At 42.6% G+C, this 25,846-nt stretch overlaps 1 protein-coding gene across 7 annotated transcripts in view; it reads left to right on the top strand.

Annotated features, from left to right (window-relative positions):
• HUWE1 (HECT, UBA and WWE domain containing E3 ubiquitin protein ligase 1) overlaps positions 1-25,846 on the top strand; it is a 779,197-nt gene that overhangs the window by 425,564 nt on the left and 327,787 nt on the right. For all 7 annotated transcript variants that reach the window (XM_033921870.1, XM_033921880.1, XM_033921834.1 and 4 more), the window contains one exon: positions 12,828-13,183. In XM_033921870.1, the coding sequence (XP_033777761.1) occupies positions 12,828-13,183 (356 nt within the window). The remainder of the gene's footprint in view (positions 1-12,827; positions 13,184-25,846) is intronic.

Raw genomic sequence — 25,846 nt, 5'->3', positions numbered from 1 at the left:
TTAGCTAGAACTTCAATAGAACGAGACTTGGGAGTGATCATCAGCGCAGACATGAAAACTGCTGATCATGTGGAGAAAGCTTCATCTAAGGCAAGACAGTTGTTAGGTTGCATCCGCAGGAGTTTCGTCAGCCGTAAGCCTGAAGTCATAATGCCATTATACAGAACCATGGTGAGACCTCATTTGGAAAACTGTGTGCAATTCTGGAGGCCACACTACCGAAAAGATGTGCTGAGAGTAGAGTCGGTGCAACGGATGGCCACCAGGATGGTCTCGGGGCTCAAGGATCTATCGTACGAGGAAAGGCTGAAAAATTTGCGGCTGTACTCACTCGAGAAACATAGGGAAAGAGGAGACATGATCGAGACGTTTAAGTATATTACCGGCCATATCGAGATGGAAGAAGAGATTCTCTTTTTCTCAAAGGACCCTCAGCCACAAGAGGGCATCCGCTCAAACTCAGGGGCGGGAAATTTCATGGCGACACCAGGAAATATTTCTTCACCGAGAGTGTGGTTGATCCTTGGAACGAGCTCCTGGTGCAGGTGATCGAGGCAAACAGCGTGCAAGAATTAAGAGCAAATGGGATGCCCATGTGGGATCCCTTAGAGGATTAAGCCAAGGAACCTGTCACAAGGAGTGGGATCCCTAGGATAGTAGACTTGGGGGTGGGTCAATAGAGTGGGCAGACCTGATGGGCTATGGCCCTTATCTGCCGTCATCTTCTATGTTTCTATGGCTACTAACATCTATACGGGGGGCATGACTCAAACAGATGGTTTTGGAGCCCACCAGGGATCAGGCGATTCTGGACCTGATACTCACCAATGGAAATAGCGTCACAGAGGTTTTGGTAGGTGAGGCGTTGGCCTCCAGCGACCACAAAATGGTGTGGTTTCACCTCAGGAAGGGATCCACGAGGTCGAACACATCAACGAAGGTCCTTAACTTTAAGGACACTGACTTCGAGAGCATAGGAAATTTTGTCTATGAGGCGCTGCAAAACCAAGACACAACAGATGATGTGGAGGTATTGTGGTCAGCTCTGAAATCTACCCTACAGGAAGCAACCAACCTCTTTATAAGGACCGTAAGAAAAACAGCGGAGAAATAACAAACCCCAATGGTTCTCTGTGGAGATCTCGGAACTCATAAAGCAGAAGAAAAGAGCATTTGCATCCTACAAACGATCACAACGACCAGAAGACAAAGAAGCTTATCTAGTGAAATCTAGAACTGTTAAAACAGCGGTCAGATATGCCAAACTCAGGATGGAAGAAGATTTAGCTAGGAATATTAAAAAAGGGGATAAATCCTTCTTCAGGTATGTTAGTGATAGAAAGAGGAATACAGACCGGATAGTGCGCCTAGGGAAACCCGATGGCAACTTTGTAGAATCGGACTCCGATAAAGCCGAACTACTGAACAAATACTTCTGCTCAGTATTTATCTGTGAGGCACCAGGATCCGGTCCACAACTGCAAACAAGAGAGAGCCAGAAGACCCGTTCAGGAATTTTTAAGTTTCCACCAGCAGCGTCTACCAAGAATTGTCAAGGCTCAAAGTGTATAAAGCCAAGGGACCGGATAAATTGCACCCCAGAATGCTTAGGGAATTGAGAGATGTCCTGGCAGAGCCATTAGCCGCGCTCTTAAATCTTTCTCTGAGCATGGGAATAATTCCATTAGACTGGAAAACAGCTAACGTCATTCCGCTCCACAAAATATATAGATGGCACACAGGGTACGCTCTGTTCATAAAGCCAAGAAGCAAAAGGCAAAATTGAGCAAATACTTAGCTGAAAAGTCCGATGAGCTAAACATAGCAGAGGAGCGACCCAGCCATCCTTAAACAAAGCCAAGTTAGTTCACTTCAAAGTTCAAAATCCAATCAAAAACTAAAGTGCTGATGTGCGATGATAACTCCAATAATGTGCAATATAATTCCAATGATGTGAAGAGGTCTAAATCAGGTGCAAAAAGGTGCTTTAAAGGATGCTTTAAAAGACGTTCCACATTTAACCATACACAATACAGGGCCTGGACGGCAACAAGTTTCTTGCCCTTCCTCAACACAGGCCGTGTTTCCATAAGGTCTTTATCAAGAGGAGGAATTGAGCTACAAATAAAATGTACAAGTTTAAGTTTCAAGTTTATTTTTAGCTTGTTGAATCGCTTAATTTAAATTGCTAAGTGATTTACAGATAAAAAGTAGGTACAACAGAGTAATTATAAACATATACATAAATTTAATACATTATCTTAAAATCAAACAAACTAACTAACAGACACATGAGGAAAGAAAGGGTAGAACTACAATCGTATATATTAAAGAGAACATAAATGGAAAATACACCAGGTAGGGGAAATCACAAGGGAATAAAAAGATACAGAAAGTAAAAATTTTTATAAAAATTCTTAATAAAATACAAACACTTGTGTACAAAAACAGTCTAAACAAAACAAACTAAACCTAAATCATAGCTACCATAACGGGTGGAGAGTCTAGGCCAGAACTACCAACAACAACGCAGGGCTGGCGGAAGTTGTAATGGCTGAGGAAGGGGCGGGACATTAAGTAACAAACAAATCAATTAAAATGAAATAACATTAATGAAACAACAAAACAAACAAAACCTCATAATTAATGAAGAACCAGCCACTCAATCTCACGATTCAAGCCATTAGGGACGACAGTCCGCCATGCAAAAATCAAGCGTTGCTCATGATAAATAAGTAAATGAAAGAGCAGAAAATTGTTTAAATACACAAAAGCGTAAATCAGAGAGATTATGATTAAACTGAACCCAACGATCCACCAGCGGGGCCTCTTTTTTTTTGACTATTAAAATTCAAATTTAAAAAATTAAAATATTTTTTAAAAATTATATTAATCAAGATAATAAAGTATTATATTGGTTATTATATGATAACTTTTGTACATTATACTCATGTCTCTTGAGTTTTATGATTTATTGGATAGTTTGTAGAAGGAATTCTTTATTTTCTCTATATTAGTTACCGTATTTGCCGGCGTATAAGACGACTGGGCGTATAAGACGACCCCCCAACTTTTACAGTTAAAATATAGAGTTTGTTATATACTCGCCGTATAAGACTACCCCTTCTTCCGCACACCTTCTGCACAACAAATAAAACTTAAAAGAACATCAGAATTTATTTCAACAATTTTAATTAATTCACTAAAGCAATAGAATTCTTTTCCTACCTTTGTTGCCTGGTTTCTGCTTTCCTCATGTTCTCATTCAATTCCTTCCATCCACTATCTCTCTTCCTTCTGCATCTTCCATTTGCTCTGTTACTGTGCCTCTCCCTTTCTTCCCCCTTCCAAATTGGTCTGGCACCCATCTTCTTCTCTCTGCTCCCCCCATAGTCTGGCATCTGTCTTCTTCCCTGCCAGCGTCTTCTCCCTACTCTCTCTTCCTCATTTCCTTTGTGTCCTTCTCCCGCCCCACCCTTCCCATGGCCTTTCAGCGTCCTTCTCCACCCCTTTGTATTCCCCCATGTGCTTTCAGCCTCCTTCTCCCTCCTCTGTCTTCAAGTGCTTTCAGAGTCCTTCCCCCCCCTCCTGTCTTCACCATGGCCTTTCAGCGTCCTTCTCCCCCCCTCCTTCTCTACCGCCCCGGGTGCAGCACAGCCGGCCAGGTTCCCTTACTTTTGTGGCACTTCCCCGACCGACCGACAACAGCCCCGGTCCGACAAACCTCCCTGCCCTTAACCGCGAATCTAAATTACCTTCTTACAGCTGCTGTAAGAAGGTAATTTAGATTCGCGGCTACAGGGCAGGGAGGATTGTCGGACCCGGGCTGTTATCGGTCGGTCGGGGAAGTGCCACAAAAGTAAGGGAACCTGGCCGGCTGTGCTGCAACCGGGGCGGGGCGGGCCGCCCCTCTCCCTTGGTAGCCACTCGAACCGCGAGGCTACTCTCCTTCTCCTTATCTGCCCTGCCTGCAGCACAGAGCCAAACGGAAGTCTTCCCGACGTCAGCGCTGACGTCGGAGGGAGGGAGGGCTTTGTTTAAGCCCTCCCTCCCCTCCGACGTCAGCGCTGACGTCGGGAAGACTTCCGTTCGGCTCTGTGCTGCAAGCAGAGAAGGTAGGGAGAAGAAGAGCCGCGTACATCCAGAAGACTGAGCATCCAGCCCCGCAGGAGCCCCGCGACCCTAGGGGGCGTCCCCATGGGATCCCCGCGACCCTAGGGGGCGTCCCCACGGGATCCCCGCGACCCTAGGGGCGTCCCCGTGCAGCTCTCTAAACAGTACCCGGCGTATAAGACGACCCCCGACTTTGGGGAGGATTTTAAGGTACTGAAAAGTCGTCTTATACGCCGGCAAATACGGTAGTTTTTAATTTCCTTTGCTTTTTGATATCTCTCAGGTTTTTTTTTGATTGTTTAAAGCTGAATTTTAATGCCAAGAAGTGTAAAGTTATGCACCTTGGTAGCAGAAACCCATGCAGAAACTACACTCTGAATGGTGAGACCTTAACCAGAACTGTGGCAGAACGGAACCTGGGAATAATCATTAGTGAAGATATGAAGGCAGCCAATCAAGTAGAGAAAGCCTCATCCAAGGCTAGACAAATGCTGGGTTGCATCTGGAGAAGCTTTGTCAGCTAAAAGCCCGAGGTGGTAATGCCGCTGTACAGGTCCATGGTGAGACCACATCTGGAATACTGTGTACAATTTTGGAGGCCACACTATCGGAAGGATGTGCTAAGAATGGAATTGGTTCAACGATTGGCCACCAAGATGGTCTCAGGGCTCAAGGATATCCCATACGAAGAACGTCTAGGTAAGTTGCACCTTTACTCTCTCGAGGAACGCAGAGATAGGGGTGACATGATAGAGACGTTCAAATACGTTACTGGCCGTATTGAGGTAGAAGAAGACATCTTCTTCCTTACAGGGGAGCAGCACAATATGCTGAGGTCTGGTCATGCTTGGGTCCGGAAAACCGCTGCCTGTAGCTCTGGGAGAACCTCTGGGTTTTGGAACTGGAATATTGTCGAGACCACCTGGAGCCATGAAAATGAAAGCATTTAGAGCCTCAGTTATCCTAGAGCAAGGGTGGGCAACTCCGGTCCTCGATGACCGGAATCCAGTCATGTTTTCAGGATTTTCCCCAATGAATATGCACTGAAAGCAGTGCATGCAAATAGATCTCATACATATTCATTGGGGAAATCCTGAAAACCCGGCTGGATTCCGGCCCTCGAGGACCAGAGTTGTTCACCCCTGCTCTAGAGGCTCTAGGATAACTGTCCACTACATAGTTCATGAGGTCATCCAGACCCTTACAAATAACTGTCCCCTGAAAGGGAATCTGCTGAGTAGCTTTAGAGGTGGAATTTCCAGCCATTGTCTAATCCAGATCATTCTATGAGCAGAGATTGAATAAGTTAATGCTTTTCTCATGACATGAATAATGTTAGTATTGAACTACACTTCCGACCTGGTTTACAGCACAGTAACCCTAATCATGAATAACCAAAAGAACCGTAAGGAAAGTACTTAATGTCACCACAGGCACCAGACTCCACAGCCAAAGGCGGACAATCCACAATCAGCACCTCAAAAACGAGGGGCTTGTGTTTGATTTGTTATGAATAATGTTAGAGCAGGGGTAGGAAACTCCGGTCCTCGAGAGCCGTATTCCAGTTGGGTTTTCAGGATTTCCCCAATGAATATGCATGAGATCTATTTCCATGCACTGCTTTCAATGCATATTCATTGGGGAAATCCTGAAAACCCGACTGGAATATGGCTCTCAAGGACCGGAGTTCCCTACCCCTGTGTTAGAGCATCTGCTATATATATGCCACACCAGATAAAAGAAGCTGAGTGGGTGGTTCATTGCCTTCACGCTCTAAAGTACGCAGCCTGGAAAGATAGGCATGTGTAATAAAAGATGCTGCTAAGGCAGCTATGACTCTAAAGTCTCCTGAGAGCCACTTCTACACGGCGATCCTGCACATCCTTATGCACCACACTGCCTTCACTCGGAAAGAAGGGACTGTTTTTGTATGTCCCACTTGAAAAAGAGATTGTCTTAATCTTTTCCAGTACATAGGTGTGTCATTCAGGACCCCCGCCCTGTCCTTCTGCACCTGCCTACTGTCTCAATCTGTTCTTCTCCAAGTATGTATTTTGGATGCCAATCAGCCCTTTGGGCCTTGATGAATATTGTATAATAGGTTGCTGGGCATATTTAATGCTTCTGTTGGCATTTGGTGGTGGTTTCATTGTTCAAATGTTTGTTAGAGCAGAACTGTTTGGGAAATTTCCCATTTCATTACTTCATCTAATCTCAGGGAAGCTCTTGCATGCTTGGACACTCACTGGAGTGCAATAGAGCTCCCAGTAAAGTAGGAGGATCACAGAAAAAATCTGGAGTGGATTCCTTCTGCAGATGGCTCGCAGCCATGAGGAGATAACCCGCTTGTCCAGAATGATAAACTTTTTTTACTAGAAAAGATATTATAAAGGTAAGGCATAATCTCTTTTTGCTTAACTTTCTTCCCCTCGTTGCAGGCTACATATTGTTTATGGTTACTTTTAATTTAATATTTATTTTCATATATATATATATATATATATATATATATATATATATATATTTGCTTTCTTATAACACTTTTTTCCCAAAAGAGGGCATTCTATGATACATGGAAAAAATGTTAATATTTTTTTCCCCTGTCTTTCATTTGAAAACATTCAACAACCTGAAGAATGTCAGTGTTCCCATGTTGCTTCAAATCGTTTAAGATAAGCATACATTTATGAAAGTTTTAGGCAAAAAGTTACTTTGGTACCAATACCCACCCTTTGAGTTGCTAATCATTGAGTAGCTTGCATTGTGACAGAAAACAACACTATTGAATGGCCTCAAAATAGACTATTCTTAAGATAAAATTTTTGTCTAGTTCTGAGATGGAAAGCACTAGAATAGTTTCCTGATATATATCTTGTGAATTCTCCAATAAGGTTTTGAAGTTTTGATGTATTTAGTTATCTACTGCAATTGAACCTTTAAAGAGCCCCTCTGCCCCAGCTGGAAACACAACTTTAATAAAAATATAATAATGAAGTTCCTATTCTCTCAACCTGTGGGGAAAATATGAAGCTTTGAAAAATAATTGAAAAGAAAAATTTCAGGGGTATCATGTATCATAGGAAAATTAAGAGACCTTAAATTCTTAGAAGTGGAGAATATGGCTAAGTTTGTCTTCCTGTTAATAGCCAGACTGTGTAAAAGGTGAAGACTGAGCCGTGGGATGCAAATATACCTTGGCCTTCTGTGCACAGTGTTTTTTTTTGTTGGTTGTTGCAAACCATAGACAACTTAATGTTCAAACTATTGTGAGTGGAGTTATTACTCTGCAATATTACTTCTAGTGCAATAGGCACATCATTCTTAAACACTTGGGTAGTCAATCCATGGTCAGGAGATCCTTTATAGATAGGCTCATTTACATTTTTCCACTTTGCCTCCCTTCACTCTGGGCTGTCCTGCAAATCCTCAGTTTCTCTTTTTACATTCACGATAGGAGCCTTTCTCTTCTGCTCATTTTTATTTTTCATGAATTTTGAGTTTTATTATCTGATTGCAAAGCTTTTTAGAGCTGCAGAGTCTCCCAGTTGCAGGACAACTCTGGCTGCAGAAGGAAACAGACTCTAAGGATGGAAAACTGCAGCCATGGGGCAGCCTGCTTGGCCAGGCACCTCCTTGGCCAGCCTGCATTAACAGTCCAGTGCTCAAAGACCGTTTTCTTGGGAGCAAATTTCACTCTAGGTTTTGTCCACAGAGAGCTTGAGTGCCCTCTGAGTAGCTTCATGGATGCTTTTACTGGGATCAATGGTGGCAGCCATAGATTTGACCCTTGGGCGACGATACACTTAAGCCCTCTCCTCCAGGATTCGCTTCTATTCCATTGGTGTCTGCAGATGGCTGTGTTGCAGATGTCCCTACCTTGTTCACTGGAAGCGCATTACATTCTGAACTGGTGACTGGAGCCTCAGCTGCTAACCCAGGGAGTGCCACTTTGCATCTCCATTTGCAAGGGGCATCCCTTGCAGGGTCATTGGCATCTCAGAGGAGATGGTCAATAAACCAGTTGGAGCAGAGGGCCATTTGTCTAGCCCTGAAGGTGCTTGAGAATTTTCTGCAGAACTAAGCGGTGAGGATCTTATCTGACAATGCAATGGCGGTGGCTTATATCAATCAACAAGGAGGCACGAAGAGTGCACCACTATGCCAAGAGGCTCAACTGTTATTCCAGTGGTCAGAGATCCACCTGTTGGCTCTCTCAACTGCACATGTTGCAGGAGCAGACAGTATGCAAGTGGATTTTCTCAGCTGGTACCTAAATCCTTGAGAATGGACTCCACTCCAGGAAGTGTTTTGACTGCATTGTGAGTGAATGGAGGCACCCAGCGTTCGATCAGATGGTGTCAAGCGGCCAACAAGAAAGCGTCTCAGTTCTTCAGCTGAAGATACGAGCCAGGAATTGTTAGCTTGGACTCCCTGGTACAGCATGGCCATAGGCAGGGTATCTGTAAGTGTTCCCTTTATCGCCCATGATAGGAAAAGTTCTTAGGAGAATAAAGTCACACCAGGGGTCTGTAGTTCTTGTGGCTCCAAACTGGCCGAGACGGCCATGATATGTAGATCTGTTCCATCTACATATTCCATCTACATTTGGGGAAAATTTTTCCCCAAAACTCACTCAAACTGATGTCTGGGAAAGTACTTATAATTACAGGGGAAACCCCCAAAATCTGTAAACTAAATTGCTAATTGCAATTTATAATGCATATCGATGATGTATGCTCAGAGACCTGGAAACCAGTTGTAGGAACAATTTTTGTATCCATCTGCATTTTTCACTAAGTTCCTTTGGAGATGTTACATCGGTGATGTGTTTGCAGTATGAGTTGGAACACATAATGAGTTGTATGAGTTTAAGTGATTGAACCAATGTGACCTTAATTTACAGTTTACTTTGGAAGTGCATCAAGATAAAATACCTTTTTTGGATTTGATGATCAACATTGAGGAAGGAAAGTTTGTCACTACCCTCTACAGAAAATCCACTGACAAAAATATTTTATGTCACAATAGTTTCCACCCTAAACATCTATGTAACAATATTCTTGTTGGACAGTTTTTGAGGCTCAGACGTATTTGTTTCTTATGCAAAGAATTTTTAGCCAAGCAGAGGAACTTCAGGAACGTTTTGTGCAGAGGAGCTATCCAAAGGCGGTGATAAGAAAAGCCTACAAACGTGCTCTGTATACTCACCAATCAGTATTACTGCAGCCTTCTCAAAAAACTGCTGATGAAGACCTAGTATGTTTTTCTTCCTTACTCACAATATGCATTTCAGATCAAGAGCATAATAAAATCCCATTGGACTATACTCCAATATCACCCTTGTTTTCAAGACGCTCCATGATTTGCATATTCAAAGGGGCCTAATTTAAACATCGTTTAATGAGATCTCAGTTCTTGACTCTTTTGGATATGGAAAGGGCCACTTTGCATGTAGCAATTGTAAGAGTTGTAAATACAGCATTCCATTGCATTGAATTGCCATATCTGAGTTGATGAAGAAAAAAAGCAGAAAGTGTACAACTGACTGCAATTTCCGAGGGGGGTGATTTTTCATGCAATGTCCCTGTCTGAAGCTATATGTAGGCTACACAGCATGAGCGATAAAAAGCTGCATAATTGAACACTTAAGTAAAATCAGTACTGGAAGAGCCGAAGCCCCTCTCATTTAGCATTGGATGTCAAATATTCACAAGACTGATGATTTACAGTTTTCTGTAATTGAAGCGCCAAAGTTTCCCCATGGTGGCAACCAAATTGCTTTATTGTGGAAGCGCGAACAGCAATGGATCTTTGAATTAAACACGGTGCACCCTTATGGCCTTAACGAGATGGAATGGAGAGCTTTTTTTACATCTTGAATAATTGACCTGGGTTCCTAATTGGTGTGTGAATATTTTTGCTTATGTCTTCACGTTCATCAGCTGTGCAGACGTCTCACTATTTAAACATCTTTATCTTGCGGCGTATTTTTCACATTGATTTATATTGAAGAAAAGCTTTGTGGTGAAAGGTTTTTAAAGTTTAAGGTATGTTAAAATGTTAAGCTTTAGGTTGTTATTTAATATATGATTTAAGGTAATTTAGTGAGTAGTGTTTTATCTTGTAACATATTTTCTTGGTTTATGTTTAGAGACCATTGGCACTATATTATAATTTTGAGTTCCCAAGTCGGATTCCCTGAAGCAGCCTGTGAAACATGGTCCCATTTTGGGACCCAAGGAAATCAATAAAATAAGTGCTTATTTTCAATTAAGCAATATAAAAACTTTTTTCTGGAAGTTAATGAAGTTTGCTATATTGTGATAAGTCTTTAAAAGCTGTGTGCAATGATTGGGATGGTGAGACCTTAACATTTGGGGTGTTCCTCCAACTGTTTTCCAGGTCTCTGAGCATACATGACCATCGATATCCATCTACAGAGGGACCAGGGTCTCAGACTACCCTGTCATCCGAAGTTACACAGGGACCAATCACCCTGGAGAATCCAGAGCACTTTGGGCTTACGGCATGGCTCTTGAGCAAGCAGCCCTAGCTCACAAAGGTTATTCAGAAGTAAAGACTGTAGGTGAGACCTCATTTAGAATATTGTGCACAATTCTGGAGACATCACCTTCAAAAAGATATAAAAAGGATGGAGTCGGTCCAGAGGAAGGCTACTAAAATCATGAGGTGTTTGGGGACAGACTTAAAGATCTCAATCTGTATACTTTGGAGGAAAGCGGGGAGATATGATAGAGATGTTTAAATACCTACGTAATGTAAATGCGCATGAGTCGAGTTTCATTTGAAAGGAAACTTCAATGAGAGGGCATAGGATGAAGTTAAGAGGTGATAGGCTCTGGAGTAATCTAAGGAAATACTTTTTTACAGAAAGGGTGGTAGATGCGTGGTCAATCTCCCAGAAGAGGTGGTGGAGATAGAGACTGTGTCTGAATTCAAGAGGGCCTGGGATAGGCACGTGGGATCTCTCAGAGAGAGAAAGAGATAATGGTTACTGCAGATGGGCAGACTAGATGGGCCATTTTGCCTTTATCTGCCAGCATGTTTCTGTTTCTAATCATTGTTAGAAGCAGTCAGCATTAGCTGTCTTTGTGAGGACCTGGAAGTGCTCTCAGGACTGGTGTACAAAGAGTGTAGACCCGATCATGGCCCCAATTTCTTAGGTTCTAACATTCCTTCAAAAGGGTCTTGCCTTGATTGGCCTCTTACCCATATGTGTCCAGATTTTTGAAGGGAACATTAAGCCAACACCCTCCAGTATGTCAACCGTTTCCAACATGGAGTATTAATATCCTATAGTCCCTCACTAGGGCTTTGTATGAGCCTCTTGAGGAGAAATCATTGATGGACCTGATAGTTAAGGCGGTATTTCTGGTGTCGAAACTGTAGGTGAACTCTGAAGAGAACCCTTCCTCCGGATTTTAGAGAATGGGATAGTACTACGTATAGTCCCCTCTTTTGTGCCCAAGGTAGTCTTTAGGTTTCACATCAACCAGGAAATACGGCTACTTGCCTTCACGCCCTCAAGATCCAAAAAGAGTGACAAAGTTCTGAAATTGCTGGATGTCCTTAGAGTTTTACTTAGATATCTGGAAGTCACCAATGAGTTTTGTCTGTCGGATCATCTCTTTGTGCTAGCAGGATCTATCCTTCGGAGCCACTCTGCTTCAAAAGTGACCATTTCATGATGGATTTGTATGTCTTTTCTTTAGCTTATATAGGGAGCGGGAAACAACCTCCCGTCTCCATAAGGGCGTTTTCCACTAGGGGAGAAACATCCTCCTGGGCAGAGTCTAGAGCAGTTTTCCCTGAGGAAATTTGCAGAGTGAGCCACATGGTTCTTCCCTCCATACTTTCACAAAGTTTTATAGGGTGGACATAATAGCTAAATCAGATACTGCGTTTGGATATTCAGTACTTTCAGCAAGCTCATCTTTCTTGCCCTAGATTCCAGGTATTGCCTTGATATGTCCCAAGTGTTCAAGAATGTGTCTATTAGAATGGAATGGAAGATTAGGTACTTACCTAGATAATCTTCTTTCTAGTAAATAAGTACATCATTCTTGAAGCCTGCCCTGTGTTCTTTAACCTGCTTTCTGTCTCAGACATGTCTGATTTCAAGATATCTTGTTTCTATCCAGCAAGGACAAGGATGGAGAAGACCATCGCTATAGTGAAGGGATCAAGGAGTATCATGCAGAGTTGTTAGTATAGGTTGCACTCAGGTAGATGGCTTGTTTGTTCCACCTCGTTATATATTTTAAATGGTTCATGATTATTTTGTGTTAAATGTTTTGATATGAGCAAAGCAGATTTGTTTCTCAGGGAGACTCCCCATACCCCTCCTTGTTATGTTCCTTCTCTAGACCATCTGAACTAAGGACTTATGGGACAGCCCAGAGTAAAGGGAGGCAGAGCGGAAAAATGTAAATGAGGCTCTCTACACAGGATCTCGCGACCAGGGATTGGCTACCCAAGTGTTCTAATCTAATCTAAACCTTAAGTTTATATACCGCATCATCTCCATGAGAATGGAGCTCGACACGGTTTACAAGAACTTAAAATAGTGGGTTCTAGAATGATGTTCCTATTTACTAGAAAGAAGATTATCAAGATAAGTACTTAATCTTCCCTTATACCTTAATTTGCTGCCTATAGACATACCACTTGTGCCATCTTTTATTTCTGTCCAGATACTAGCTTGTCTTTAGACACCAATGGAGAAAAAGAGGCAGCTGGTGAGGACAACAAAGTGAGTGAGTTGGTGATTCAAGGGCTGACGGAGGAGATGGTGACAGTGCTGATCCGCTCATGTGTCAGCATGCTGGGGGTTCCTGTTGACCCTGACACACTGCACGCCACACTGCGTCTCTGTCTTCGCTTGACCCGAGACCACAAGTATGCTATGATGTTTGCTGAACTCAAGAGCACACGCATGATCCTGAGCCTAACCCAAAGCTCTGGCTTCAACGGATTCACTCCATTAGTCACTCTGCTGTTCCGACACATCATTGAAGACCCCTGCACTTTGCAGCACACCATGGAAAAGGTACAGTAACACTCCTCCCTCAAATCTCCTGCTCTTTTCAAATACACTGCAAGTTGCTGTACACCATGGAAAATGTATGAAAAACACATCTCTAATCTGCACATCATAGAGAATGCATAGGACAATTTCCCTCCATCTTCTTTTGACAAATTTTGATTGAGTTGAAAATTTATTATCCTGCCAAATCAGCTTAGATAGAGATCAACAACTTTCCAATGAGAAAATAACTATATAAAGAAGTGGTACACTGGTGACACTTACTGGCATTCTCTCAACTGATAGAAACATGTCTAGTCAGATGATTAGGATTGATCAGACTCTCCGGGCTTCAGCCTTCTTCCTAGACTCCAGGCTGCTCACTCAGGGCAGCAGTTTACAGGCTGTTGCTTGGTAGAAAAGGATCCATGGCTCCTGAGGCAGCATTTTTTTTTTATTTTTTAAAGATTTCAATTTCAGAACAGCTTCCCTCTTTCAGGCTCCCAGTTCCCGACCTCATACAGCCTTCAGGTTGAACAAGACTTATCTTTAGAGCTTTTGGTACTCTGCTTGAGATCACCTGGCTGAGCAGGGGAAGAGAAGAACCTTCCTGAATTAGGGGTTTAGTCTCAGTTTGCTAGGGTGGATATCATCTCTTCATTTATCTGGCTATAGACCTAAAAAAGAAAATGTTCCTTAGCATCTTTAGAGGCCAGTTAAGAAACTGGAAAACTAGAGCAAGGAGTGTTCCTTTCTTAATATTAAAATGTTTGCTTAAAGCTGAGGGGTGACCTATCAGAGGAGTCTGATAATTTTTTTTCCCCATACCCTCCTCCCTTCCACCCCCTTATTTTACAAATTTTGTTCTGTTTTTCCTTTCTCTATTTAAAGAAAATGTTAAATAAAATAAAGCACAGTTTTTGGAACACAAGAAGAGCTTTGTCTAATTGTGAGTAAGGGGGTTTCATCCTTGTTCTAGAACTTAGTTGGTCATCTATGGTTTTGTTTGAAAGTGTAGCTGTTTTGAAGTTCCATGGAACACCTTTAGCATCATCTGGATTTTAGTTGTGGCTGGTGCATTTGAGAAGAGGAGTGGATTTTGTGGGCCATGGAAGCCCCAGTGAAACATGCAAGCATCTTCTCTCGGTGTGGGGGCCAGCACACTGTTAGTAAGTGCTGCCCCCTATCACAGTGGGTTTTCCAATACTTCAGACTGAGGGAAGAGTCCTGCGACAAGCAAAAAAGGCTTTCATGGTGCAAAAAAGTGTTGCATCTGATGTTGCCCATCTCTCTAGTTCCTGAGCAGAAGCAGTGGGAAAAGCATCCTTATTTCATTCCTCCTCAAACATAGCCATTGACAGTGTCTTTAAGTGATGCATTTGGCTCTCAAAATGTCAGTTTAGGGCAGTGTGAGTTCCATACAGTCAATGGAAGTCCCTCCAAATAATTTAAGACCCTCTGGAGATTCCTGGAAAGCCCTGGGAGCAGGAATGCCTTGTTCTTCAATTTCCAAGTTTTATTAATGCTTGATAAATCGCTTATTAAATACCTAAGCGATGTACAATTCAAGTATTCAGAATTTATTGCTCCATAAGGCTTTTCTCTTCAAGGGTTCTTGGACCAAAACATCTCCCATCCACTTTGATTGAAGCGGGGTGGGGGGGGTCATCGATGTCAGACTGATGTTTACAATTACTAGACAACAGGAGATCAATTCAGTTCTCTTTGCAGCAGTTTCAGATCATGCAAGATCTATGGCATCTGGAGCTGGTTTGGTGACAAGGCTAGAAAGGGACAGCTCTTCAGTAGTTTCTCTTCTGGAGAGAGCTCCTCAAAGCTGTAATTTCCAAAACTCTGGAAAGCATTTCAGTATCCCTGGTTCAGGAGCTGCTTCTTGCAGGGCATCCTAGTCTACTAGGAACCAGAAAACCCTCTAATACTTTTCCAACCCATCAGGCCAATAGAGTTCCTATATGTTGAGAGCCAGTTTTCCATGTATACAGCAGAGCCATGGAGTGACTCAAGGAGACAAAAAGGAAGACCCCTCAGATCTAACTCATCTAGTAACATAAAAATTTATTTAACAGTATGTACTGCAAAACCTTGCAGTTCTATCCAGTTTACATAATAAAAGAAAACTGAATAAACACAGTGAAGTACAAATCAGGCTTTTAGAAATTTCTCAAACAGGTTTTCAACAATTTCCTGAAATGCTGATAGGACATTGAATTTGCTATCAGATTGCTAAAATCCTTATCCCCAAATGGCAGCCTAAAAAGACAATCTATGAAAATATTTTTTACAGAAACAACCTTTTACATAAACAACCGTTTACGGAATGGAAAGCAAACAAGGTAAAATTTTGTGATAAACGTCTAGAATCTACAAGCATAAAATAATCCACAAGATAACCTGGTGCACGACAGTGAGTCACTTTGTAACATATACATCTACATTTGAATACAGTATAATCTCGTTATAATGGACTTCAAGGGACCTGGAAAAACAGTCCATTATAGCCAGAGTCTGTTATATCCAGAGTTGCATTTTTTTAAAAACTTTATTTAGGTCAACTTGAAACAACGTGCATCAATGAACAACAGTCACTGCACAAGAACATCAATAACAAAACTCAGCAAAACATTGGTAGGAAATGATTATAAATCCAGTACACTAAAATGTTCTAAAGCATTATGTCGTACTGTACTGGAAAGAAAAATAATCTGTCGTTTTCTTCTGGGCTGCATTTTGATACTATATCACCGGCACTCCACTAGCCTTGTAGGCGGAGCCTGCTTGTCCATTATAGCCAAACAAAACTACATTTAAAAGCGGCTCTGGGGACCATATTGTTTGTCCGTTATATGCAAAAGTCCGTTGTATGCAAGTCCGCTATATACAGTGATTTTTCTACAAGTTCATAAAGGCGCACGGCTGAGACCAGCGGACCTTGTCCGCTATAAACAATATTCCGTTATAAGTGAGTTTGTTATAACGAGATTATACTGTATCACTTTTACTTCCACTTGAAGCCAGTACAGTTTCCAATAATAAGGTATCATATGGTCTGTCTTTAGATTAAAAAATTAGATGAACAGTCGTGTTTTGAACGATTTGCAATCTAACTTGTGCATCATTTGCTCTTTGATTTGTTTATAACTTATGCTCAGGGTACAGCAGTAATGATGCCCTTTTTGGTATCTTTTATGGCTGTCTAATTGATCTATAGATAGTGCTTCTAAAACCTGTCTCAGTAGGCTTCCTGTTTGGTTCAAGTTGCTCTTTGCTGAAGATTTTAGAAAAATTAATAAAGGATTTTGGGGACACCAAATTGTAGCATTTGCCTGAAGACAAACCCAAATTTCTAAGTACCGAATATGCTTGAATATAAGTCAATGCAAATATAAATCAACACCCCCATTATTCCTCTCCCCCCCAAAAGGAAGAAAAACTGGTTGACTTGAATATAAGACGGGAGCTTAATATTTGATTGCCTTACCTACTGTTTTATCCTTAAGTGTGCTTTTTTTTTTTTTTTCAAATATTGTAGTTCTACCCTTCTTTCCTAATTGTGTGCAGTTAGTATATACGTTTTTGTATGTGTCTACTAACCTAACATGGTTTTGGTTAATATTTTAGCTCCAACTATTTTGTTCCTTTAAGATATTTATTTTTTATTATTATTGTACATCGCCTAGAAATTTGAATAAGCGGTATAAAAATATTTTAATAAACTTTAAATGTGAAACTCTGCCACGATCTGCACCCAGTGTCCCTCTCCCTCACGCCTTCCCCTGCCAGGCTCTGTACCCAGCCCTCTTCCCTCCCTACCATTTCAAGCTCTATACCCAAACCCCCCCCCCCCACTCCCTGCCAGGCTCTGCACCCTGTTCCACCTTCCTACCCTGTACCCCCTCTGGAGGTCTAGTAGTAAACTGGGACATGAGGAATCCGTCCCGACCAAGTAACAATTTTTTTAACACCCCCCCCCCCCCCTCATGTACCTATTTTAATCCATTTTTAATCCAGCAGTGTATGTATGGGACAGGAGTGATCTTACGGCACTTCTGCCCTGTGCTGAGCCTCTCCCTCGATGTCTGCCTCCGATCTCACGGCCAGTGGTGCACCCGACAGGACCGAGCTTTTCATGCTCCTGTCCGGCCTCACGCCGCTCTCTGAATGGTTGCCTCCAGTGGACAAGAACTGTCGACAGCCATTCAGAGAGCGGCACGGGGCCAGACAGGGAGCACGAAAAGCTCGATCCTGTTGGGTGTGCCGCTGGCCGCAAGATCGGAGGCAGACATCCAGGGAGGGAGAGGCTCAGGGCAGGAGTGCGGATAGATCGTTCCTACCCCATACACCGCTGGACCACCAGGAATTTAAAACGGTGAAAAAAGGTATGGGTAAAAAAAAAAAAAAAAAAATAGTCGGCTGGGATGGGAGACGGGAGAGGTCCCTCTTATCCCGGCCTACCAAGTCATACGGCAGGCCGGTTGAGGCCTGCAACAATCTGGGAGGAGGTCAGGTGGTCATTGGGTGATGACCCGAATATAGGATGTGACCCCCCATTTTGGGGGCCATTTTTTTGGCCCAAAAATCTCGTCCTATATTCGAGTATACACGGTAAGTATCTTCAAGAGCTAGTTTGTGAGATGCAAAGAGAGACTGAGGAAGATAGGTTTCTTTCAGCATTCTCAGTTTCAAGCTTGTAACTGTCTTTTGAGCAGATAGAAAACCTAATCAAGGACCTCATATTCAGGTGCTTCCTAGGCATTCTAGTGATTCCTTCAGGGTTCATTCCTCACAAGATTATGTTGGCAGATGTCTCAAGCATGTAAATTGTACTTTGGAGATGTTGCACTTCAGAATGGAAACCTTAAGATCTGTGATTGCAGCTGTATGTCTGGGAGAATTTTTAATGAGCTTGGACCTTAGGCTTACTCCAGTTTGCTACCACATCAGATTATTAAGATTTGTGATTCCAGGAAAGAAGCATCAGTTTTGGGCAATGCTTTTTGGTGTATCAAGAATCCTCAGGGCATTTTTCAAGGTAATGGTTGTACTAGCAGGGTTTTGAGCCAAGAAGGAATCGGAATTCATCCATAACTGGGCAACTGACTATTCTTGTACAATCCTACTTTATTCCTGGAATAATTGGTTAATTTCCTATGGTTGCTAGACAGCTTATAGCAGGGGTGCCCACACTTTTTGGGCTTGTGAGCTACTTTTAAAATGACCTAGTCAAAATGATCTGCCAACAATAAAATTTAAAAAAAACACGAAGCACACTGTACACTGAGAAAATGTTAATTATCATTCCTATTCTGGTTTTTTTTCAAAGAGGTCATGACAGATGACTCTATGCCAGGGGTGTCCAACCTGCAGCCCGAGGACCGCATGCGGCCCAGTGAAGTATTTTGTGCGGCCCCGGTCAAGGGCGATGCAGTGTTTTCCTTTGCTGCCCCTGGATATTTACCGTCTTGCCGGCTCCTTCCTCCTTCCTCTGTCTTGCTGCAGCATTTTCGGCCAATGCGGCCCAGCGAAGCCAAAAGGTTGGACACCCCTGCTCTATGCACTGTCACCTCAGTCACAACCATACAAAAATAGACAAATATACCCCCCTCCCTTTTTACTAAACCACAATAGCAGTTTTTAGCGCAGGGAGCTGTGCTGAATGCCCAGCACTGCTCTCGATGCTCATACTAAAAACTGCTCATACTAAAAACCGCTATTGTAGTTTAGTAAAAGAGGAGCCATAGTGCAAAATATAGACAGCAGATATAAATTCAGACACATTTTGATCACTAAATTGAAAATAAATCATTTTTCCTACCTTTGTTGTCTGGTGATTTCATGAGTCTCTGGTTGAACTTTCTTCTTCTGACTGTGCATCCAGTCTTCCTTCCCTTCTTTCAGCCTGTATGCTTTCTCTCCTCCAGAACTCATTCCCTCCCCCAACTTTTTCTTCCTCTCTCCCTGCCCTTTCTTTCTCCCTGCCTCCCTTTCTTTTTTTCTCTCTTCATGCCCCCTTTTTTTTTCTGTTTCCCTTCTTTCCTTCTGTCTCCCTGCCTGCCCCCTTTCTTTCTTTCTCCCTGCCCTCCACCAAGCCACTGCTACCACCATCAGGGAACAGGCCCCCAAGCCACCGCCGCTGTTGCCCCAAGCTCTCTCTGATTCCCTGCGTCGGGCCGACCAGCATGGCTGGCCCGAACTTCCTCTCTGGCAGAATTGACGTCGGCGAGAGGAAGGCTGATTGGCCCGGTAGATCGCCAAGGCAAAGTGAGTCTATCACGGCGATCGACCTATTGGGCACCCCTGGCTTATAGGGAGCTCATTATAGAGTCTTAAGCCCCTTCCCTGTTACCTCAGGACTACCCTCCAGGAATCAAGTTTTTTCCTACAAGCCAAACTGTAGGAGCTTGTCTTTTCTGCTCATATTTATTTTTCTTTAATAATTTTCTTTGCAACTTCTGCCCTTGTGCTGCAGAGATTCCCTGCGGGGACAGCTCTGGCTGCGGGAGATCAGACTTTGTGTAAAGTTTGTTTTTCTGGAGACAGGCAGAGGATTTGCAGCCCACTTGATGATGAAGTCTCTGACTGAGCCTAATGTGTTGGTGCCCTCCCCTAGCTATAGTAAGCCTTTAAGCTTACTGAGCATGTGCAGGAGCCCTAGTCCTCGAGCCCCCTCCCCTCCTCCTGTCAGTTTTTTTCTGACCTGCTCCTATTCAGTCGCAGCTCTCCCCTTCTGTCGGAGAGAGAGAGAAAAAAAATCCAACTAAGAACTAAAACAATCAGATATATTTTCACGGGAAAGCCTATGCTTTCTAGCTCTTAGGGCATAGTATATAAAAAAAGCAAATTTGCCTCGGAGACAACGGCAGGAAACCAGAATTCTTATTCCCTGACAATCCGCAAGTATTTTTCTCTTTGTTACAAAAAAATAATAAACTTTAAACAGAGCAGCAGAGAGCAGATCTGTTTTTTTGCTCCAACTTTTTCTCCATTCATTTTCAATTTACACAGTGGCTATTAGGACCGCGAAGACTCCCACTGACTTAATGTCATCCAGTACCCCTTTGACACCGCTCCATGCCAGCATAGAAAAAAGGCCGGCGTAACAACAGCAGGGCCCTGTTTTGGTTCTGATGGGGGAGGGTAGCGTCATGCCGCCACAGCTGACAAACAAAAGTTTCAGCACCGTCGGCACTGCAGAAGAAGAAAAAGCTATTGATATTAAAGAGGCTGGACACTCCCTCTCCACCATCGACAGCTTCAACAGCCCATCCCTCCAAAGGTACCTCAAGGACTAGTCTGTTGCCGGAAGCTTTGTTCGAGAGAGCTCCCGCAGGCCCTGTTTCGGCCTCGAGGTTCTCTCCCCTTCTTTCTCTAAAAGATTTGCCTTATGCGAAGCAGATAAAACATAAGTAAAAAAATAAGAGTTGTTTCTCCACCGAACCTGGACACTTCACAGGTGCCTCCTAAGCAAATGATTCTGTCTCCTTCAGTTCCAGGCTCTCCTTTTGCTCCTCAATCTTTTCAGCCCATGTCAAATTTTTTCACACTTTTTCAGAGATTCATGTAGGATAGTGCAGCATTTTTTCAGTATCCAGACCCTGCACCTCCTCTGCCTGTTTTGGAGCTTCAGCAATATCCTGGCTGTGTAGAACTTCTATCCTCAGAAACTGAAGTTGACATAACACCACATATGGATTGGGGTCCTAGGACTCCCATTTGTTCCTCTCCAACCCAGGGTCCTTCATCTCTCAGAGAATGGCTGGACCAACAGGAACTTTTGGCAGTGGACTCGGACCAACCTGAGCTGTGCCTTCCTCAGCCAGTTATTAGAGGAGCACTCCTACCCAAAGTTTTTGCAAAAAGTTTCTTCTCTTCTAAGTCTCGGTCTGGACACAACTCCCTCAGGTAGTTGGGATTTTCAGACTATCCTTCAGTCCTATAAGTCTCTAGTGAGAGAAATCATTGCCCTACCAGTGCATCAGATCCTGCAAGATCTACAACTAGATAATTGGCAAAAACCATGGTCGGTATCCACGGCTTCCAAGTTCCTAGAGATCAAATACTAGTTACAGAAGGCACCTGGACATGTTTTCTTTCAGCTTCCTCACCATTCTATAGTTTGAGTCATTCATTAAGAAATGCAAGGCTTCAAAAACTCCTACTAATGCTTCTCCTAGGAAAAACTGTCGTCTCTTAGACTCTATTGGACGTAAAGTCTACCAGGGTTCTATGCTCTTGCCAAAGATTAAGGCCCATCAGCTTCAGATTTTACGTTTTCAGCATTCAATCTTGCAGCAGTTGGAATCGGCTTCGCCTGAGTCCATTCCCAATTTACATGTGGCTCTTCAGGAATCCACTTAAGACAAATTATGATGCCTATAATATGATAACTAGAACAGCGGTGAGGGCCATAGCAGCCAGATGTACCACATGGCTAAAAGTGTCAGATCTTAGATAGCATCTTCATGACAAGGTAGCAAATGCTCCCTGCTTATGAAAGTTTATTTGGTGCAAAGGTAAAAGTCACTGTTTCATAACTCAAGGAAGGTTCCTCAGCCAACAAGAAACTTTCAGCACATTCTTCTGATCAAGTCTCATCAATTTCATTGTCCATCTTCTACTTTTCCCTTTCGTAGAACATATCAGCAACAGTTTTTCCAGCAATACTATCCAAAATGATGATTTACTCCTTATAATAAAACTCCCTTGCAGCATTTGCAGCCTTCTCAGTATACACCAAGACAACATCCTAGAGACCGTAAACAGCCTCCCATCTCAACTCCCTGCACTCAAGCCTGCACTCAGTTTTTGATTTTTGACAATCTTCCAGTGGGAGGGCGGCTAACTAATTTCTTCTCAGTTTGGGAACAGATCCCGACAGATTAGTGGGTAATCAGCATTGTGTCCCAAGAGTATCGACTAAATTTTATATCTCAGACCCTACTTTCTAAAACCCCGCCACCATCCACAGTTCCTCCTCAACATATGTCTCAACTTGAAGCAGAGCTCTCACTTCTTCTCCAGAACAAGGCCATAGAAGTGCCACCTCTCCAGAACAATCAGGGGTTTTATTCAGTTTTTCTCATCACCAAGAAGACACAAGGCCTCCATCCAATTCTCGATATCATGCCTCTCAATGCTTGCATAAAAAGAGAAAAGTTCAGAATGCTCTTCCTTCCTGTGATTCTGCCTCTCCTCAAGCAGTACAATTGGTTAACCGCCCTAGATCTCAAAGATGCTTACAGTTATGTTCCCATTCATCCTTCCCACTGGCGCTTCCTCTGATTCAAATTTCTCGATCACCATTTCCAATACAAGGTCCTGCCCATTCAGCCTATCATCAGCTTCACAAGTATTCATGAAATGCCTGGCAATGGTTGCAGCGCATTTAAGAAAACAGCATCATATAGTGTTTCTGTACCTGGATGATTGGCTGTTACTAGCTCATTGCAAGGAACGTCGTCTTCTCACCATGCAGACCACTGTGAATACCTTGCAAAGTCTGGGTTTCATCATCAGCTTTGAAAAGTCCAATCTCACTACAGTTCGTACCCTAACTTTCATCGAAGCACTCTTAGACACCAATTCTGCAAGAGCCTATCTTCCTCAAGAAAGACATCAGGTTATTGTCCAATTGATAAACCAAGCAAGACAATCGGCTCTCTTACCAGCTCAAGAGAAATTGTGAATTCTAGGCCATGTGGTAGCCTCACTTTCATTAGTGCCACATGCCATACTCCACATGCGTCCATTGCAGTGGCACCTCAAGTTACACTGGAACCAGCATCTCCACCCGCTATCGAAGCTCCACCCCTGCCATCCAACATCAAAGATTCCCTTCTGTGGTAGATTCATTCCACCTCTCTTCAGTCAGGATGTCCATTCCAGCTCCCACCACCTTCTCTTACCATTACCATTGATGCTTCAACTCAAGGCTGGGGGACACACCTCAACAATCTTTGCACTCGGGTGAATGGTCACCATCAGAAAAGTCCCTCCATATCAACCACTTGGAACTCAGAGCATTCAGCCTCTAGATATGTCACAAAAACATTCTTATTCAGATGGAACAATCAAGTAACCATATTTTATATAAACAAACAGGAGGGTTCGGGATCCCTCAAACTCTAAGGCATATCATGTCTGGCCTATGCCCTGACTCTCAGAATAGATCTTCATGTAGTCTACATTCCAGGAGATCACAATATCCTTGCAAACGCCTTCAGCAGGAAACTTGACCCACACGAATGGGCCATCAATCCTGCAGTGATATCAAACATTTTCCATCAATGGGGGACTCCAACTGGATCGCTTTGCCTCTCCAATCAATGCACAGTGCACCCTCTCTTACTCTCTATGTCCATCTCTACAAGCTCTAGGAAGGGATGCTTTTACCATATTCTTTATGCGTTCCTACCATTTCCTCATTTCCAGAGTGCTTCAGAAGGTTTTAACAGACAAAGAATACCTCATTCTTATTGCACCCAGATGGCCCAGGCAAATCTGGTTTCCACTGCTTCTGGATCTTCTTCCTTTGGGCGACCATCCTCTTCTGTCTCAACATGATGGCCAGTTTCTATATCCCAATCTCCGCAGTCTGAGCTTCATGGCGTGGAAATTGAGAGCTCACTCCTAACCAACCATCCTCTCTCACAATCTGTAAAAACAGCTTGACGCAAGACGACCTGCTACGAGGAAATCCTGTCAGGAAAAATGGAAACGTTTCTCCTTAGGGGCTCAGGATCAAGGTCTACAACCTCTCTATTGCCCACTGGATCATTTCTTCACATATCTCCTGCATTTGTCCGATTTAGGATTTAAATCGAACTCTGTCAGACTTCATTTATCAGTGATTTCAGCATACCACTCATGAGTCAATAATAAACCACTCTCGCAACACCCTCTCATGGCATGTTTCCTGAGGAGTCTCAACAATCTTAGCCCTCCATTGAGAAACCCCTACTCCCATCTTGGGACCTCAATGTAGTACTGGATCAATTGATGGCAGACCCCTTTGAACCGCTGGGTTCTGCCTTCTCTCACTTTCCTTTTCTGGAAAACATTTTTCTATAATTAGAGTTCTCTCATCTACCTACTTTTCGTAAAGTACTAAAGACATATTTATTTCAGAAATTTATTAATGATCCTTCCTTTCCAAATCAATCATAAAATATAAAATTCTGGCCTAAAAAATATAGTTTCTGTTCTAATCTCTTGTATAATTTTATTAATATTTTGTTAACCGAGCTGAGCTCTGGGATGAATCGATTTAAAAAAAAAATAAAAAAATCAAAGATTAGATTAGATTTCTTGCAGCACTCACATCAGCTAAAAGAGTCATTGAGCTGCATGATTTCAGATGACTGAAAACTAATATGTGATATTACCTCAGTTTTTTATGCTGATTCCAGAACTGTTCTTAGTTTTCTTCTATCACATACAGTTTTTTCACAATTTTACTTCAAAGATTTAGTGCTGTGCCAGTAAGTAATGAGTATTGTTGGAGGAAAATTTCTCAATACAGACCTGTAAGCCTTTAGGCTAGCACAACTGTTGCTGCTAATTGTTATTGTGTGACCTTGGAAGTGTTATTTATCTCAGACGCTTGCATTGCCAGTGCTGTTCTCATTTTATTTCTCTATTGTGATTGCAGGTACTACAATGTCTACACGCAAGTGTGAACAATCCAAATGTTTTCTGTTGTTACATTTGTGGAAATTATACAGTGCTTAAGCAAAGTACAGATATAACAGACTGTGAAAAAAGCTTACTATGCTTATTTTAAAGTGAAACTTGGTGACCAGGATAAGGCATGGGCGCCAAAGAAAGTTTGCTGCTATTGTGTTGAGAGCTATTGTGTTAAGATTGTGGGCAAAAGGAAAGAAAACGTGCATGCCATTTGCAATTCCTGTGGTGTAGAGGGAGCCTAAAGACCACATTAATGACTGTTACTTAATGTTCAGGGGTGCAATTCAAAAAATGAGAACCAAATTGTGTATCCAAGCATTCCTTCAGCCATTAGGCCAGTTCCACATGGAGAAGACCTGCATGCTCTTCTTCTTTCAGCTGTTTTAGAGAACCTGGCAGAAGATGATGTAATTGAACTTGATGCAATCACCAAAGATGATATTGATAATGGCTACCAGCCTGAATACGACTTTACTCCACAACGGTTCTCTAGAGTGCACTTAATGATCTAGTACATGATTTGAATTTGCCTAAGGAATCTGCAGAACTACTTGGGTCCTGGCTTAAAAGTAAGAATCTTCTGGAACCAGGAACACATTACTCATAGTGCAGATACAGAGAAAAAGAACTAGTTCCTTTATTCTCACAGAGCGATTCCTTGGTTTACTGCAATAACATAAAACAAGTTAATGCACTTCTATGGCACTAAACATGATCCTACTCAGTGGAGACTTTTTATAGACTCTTCAAGGAGGAGCCTCAAAGGCGTGTTACTGCATAATGGGAATATGTATGGGTCCATTCCTGTGGCCCATTCAGTTCAAATTAAAGACATTTGAGAACATGAAGCTACTTTTAACAAGTAGCCAGTATGAGGAACACAAATGGCTTATCTGTGGTGACTTCAAAGTTATAGAAATACTATTACGACAACAAGCTGGGTTCACAAAAATGCCTTGTTTTCTATGTGAATGAGACAGTCAG

Source organism: Geotrypetes seraphini, chromosome 1 (genome assembly GCF_902459505.1).
Source record: "Geotrypetes seraphini chromosome 1, aGeoSer1.1, whole genome shotgun sequence".
In the NCBI taxonomy this organism is placed as follows: domain Eukaryota; kingdom Metazoa; phylum Chordata; class Amphibia; order Gymnophiona; family Dermophiidae; genus Geotrypetes; species Geotrypetes seraphini.
Note: the sequence above shows the minus strand (reverse complement) of the source record. Positions and strands in the feature narration are given on the sequence as shown.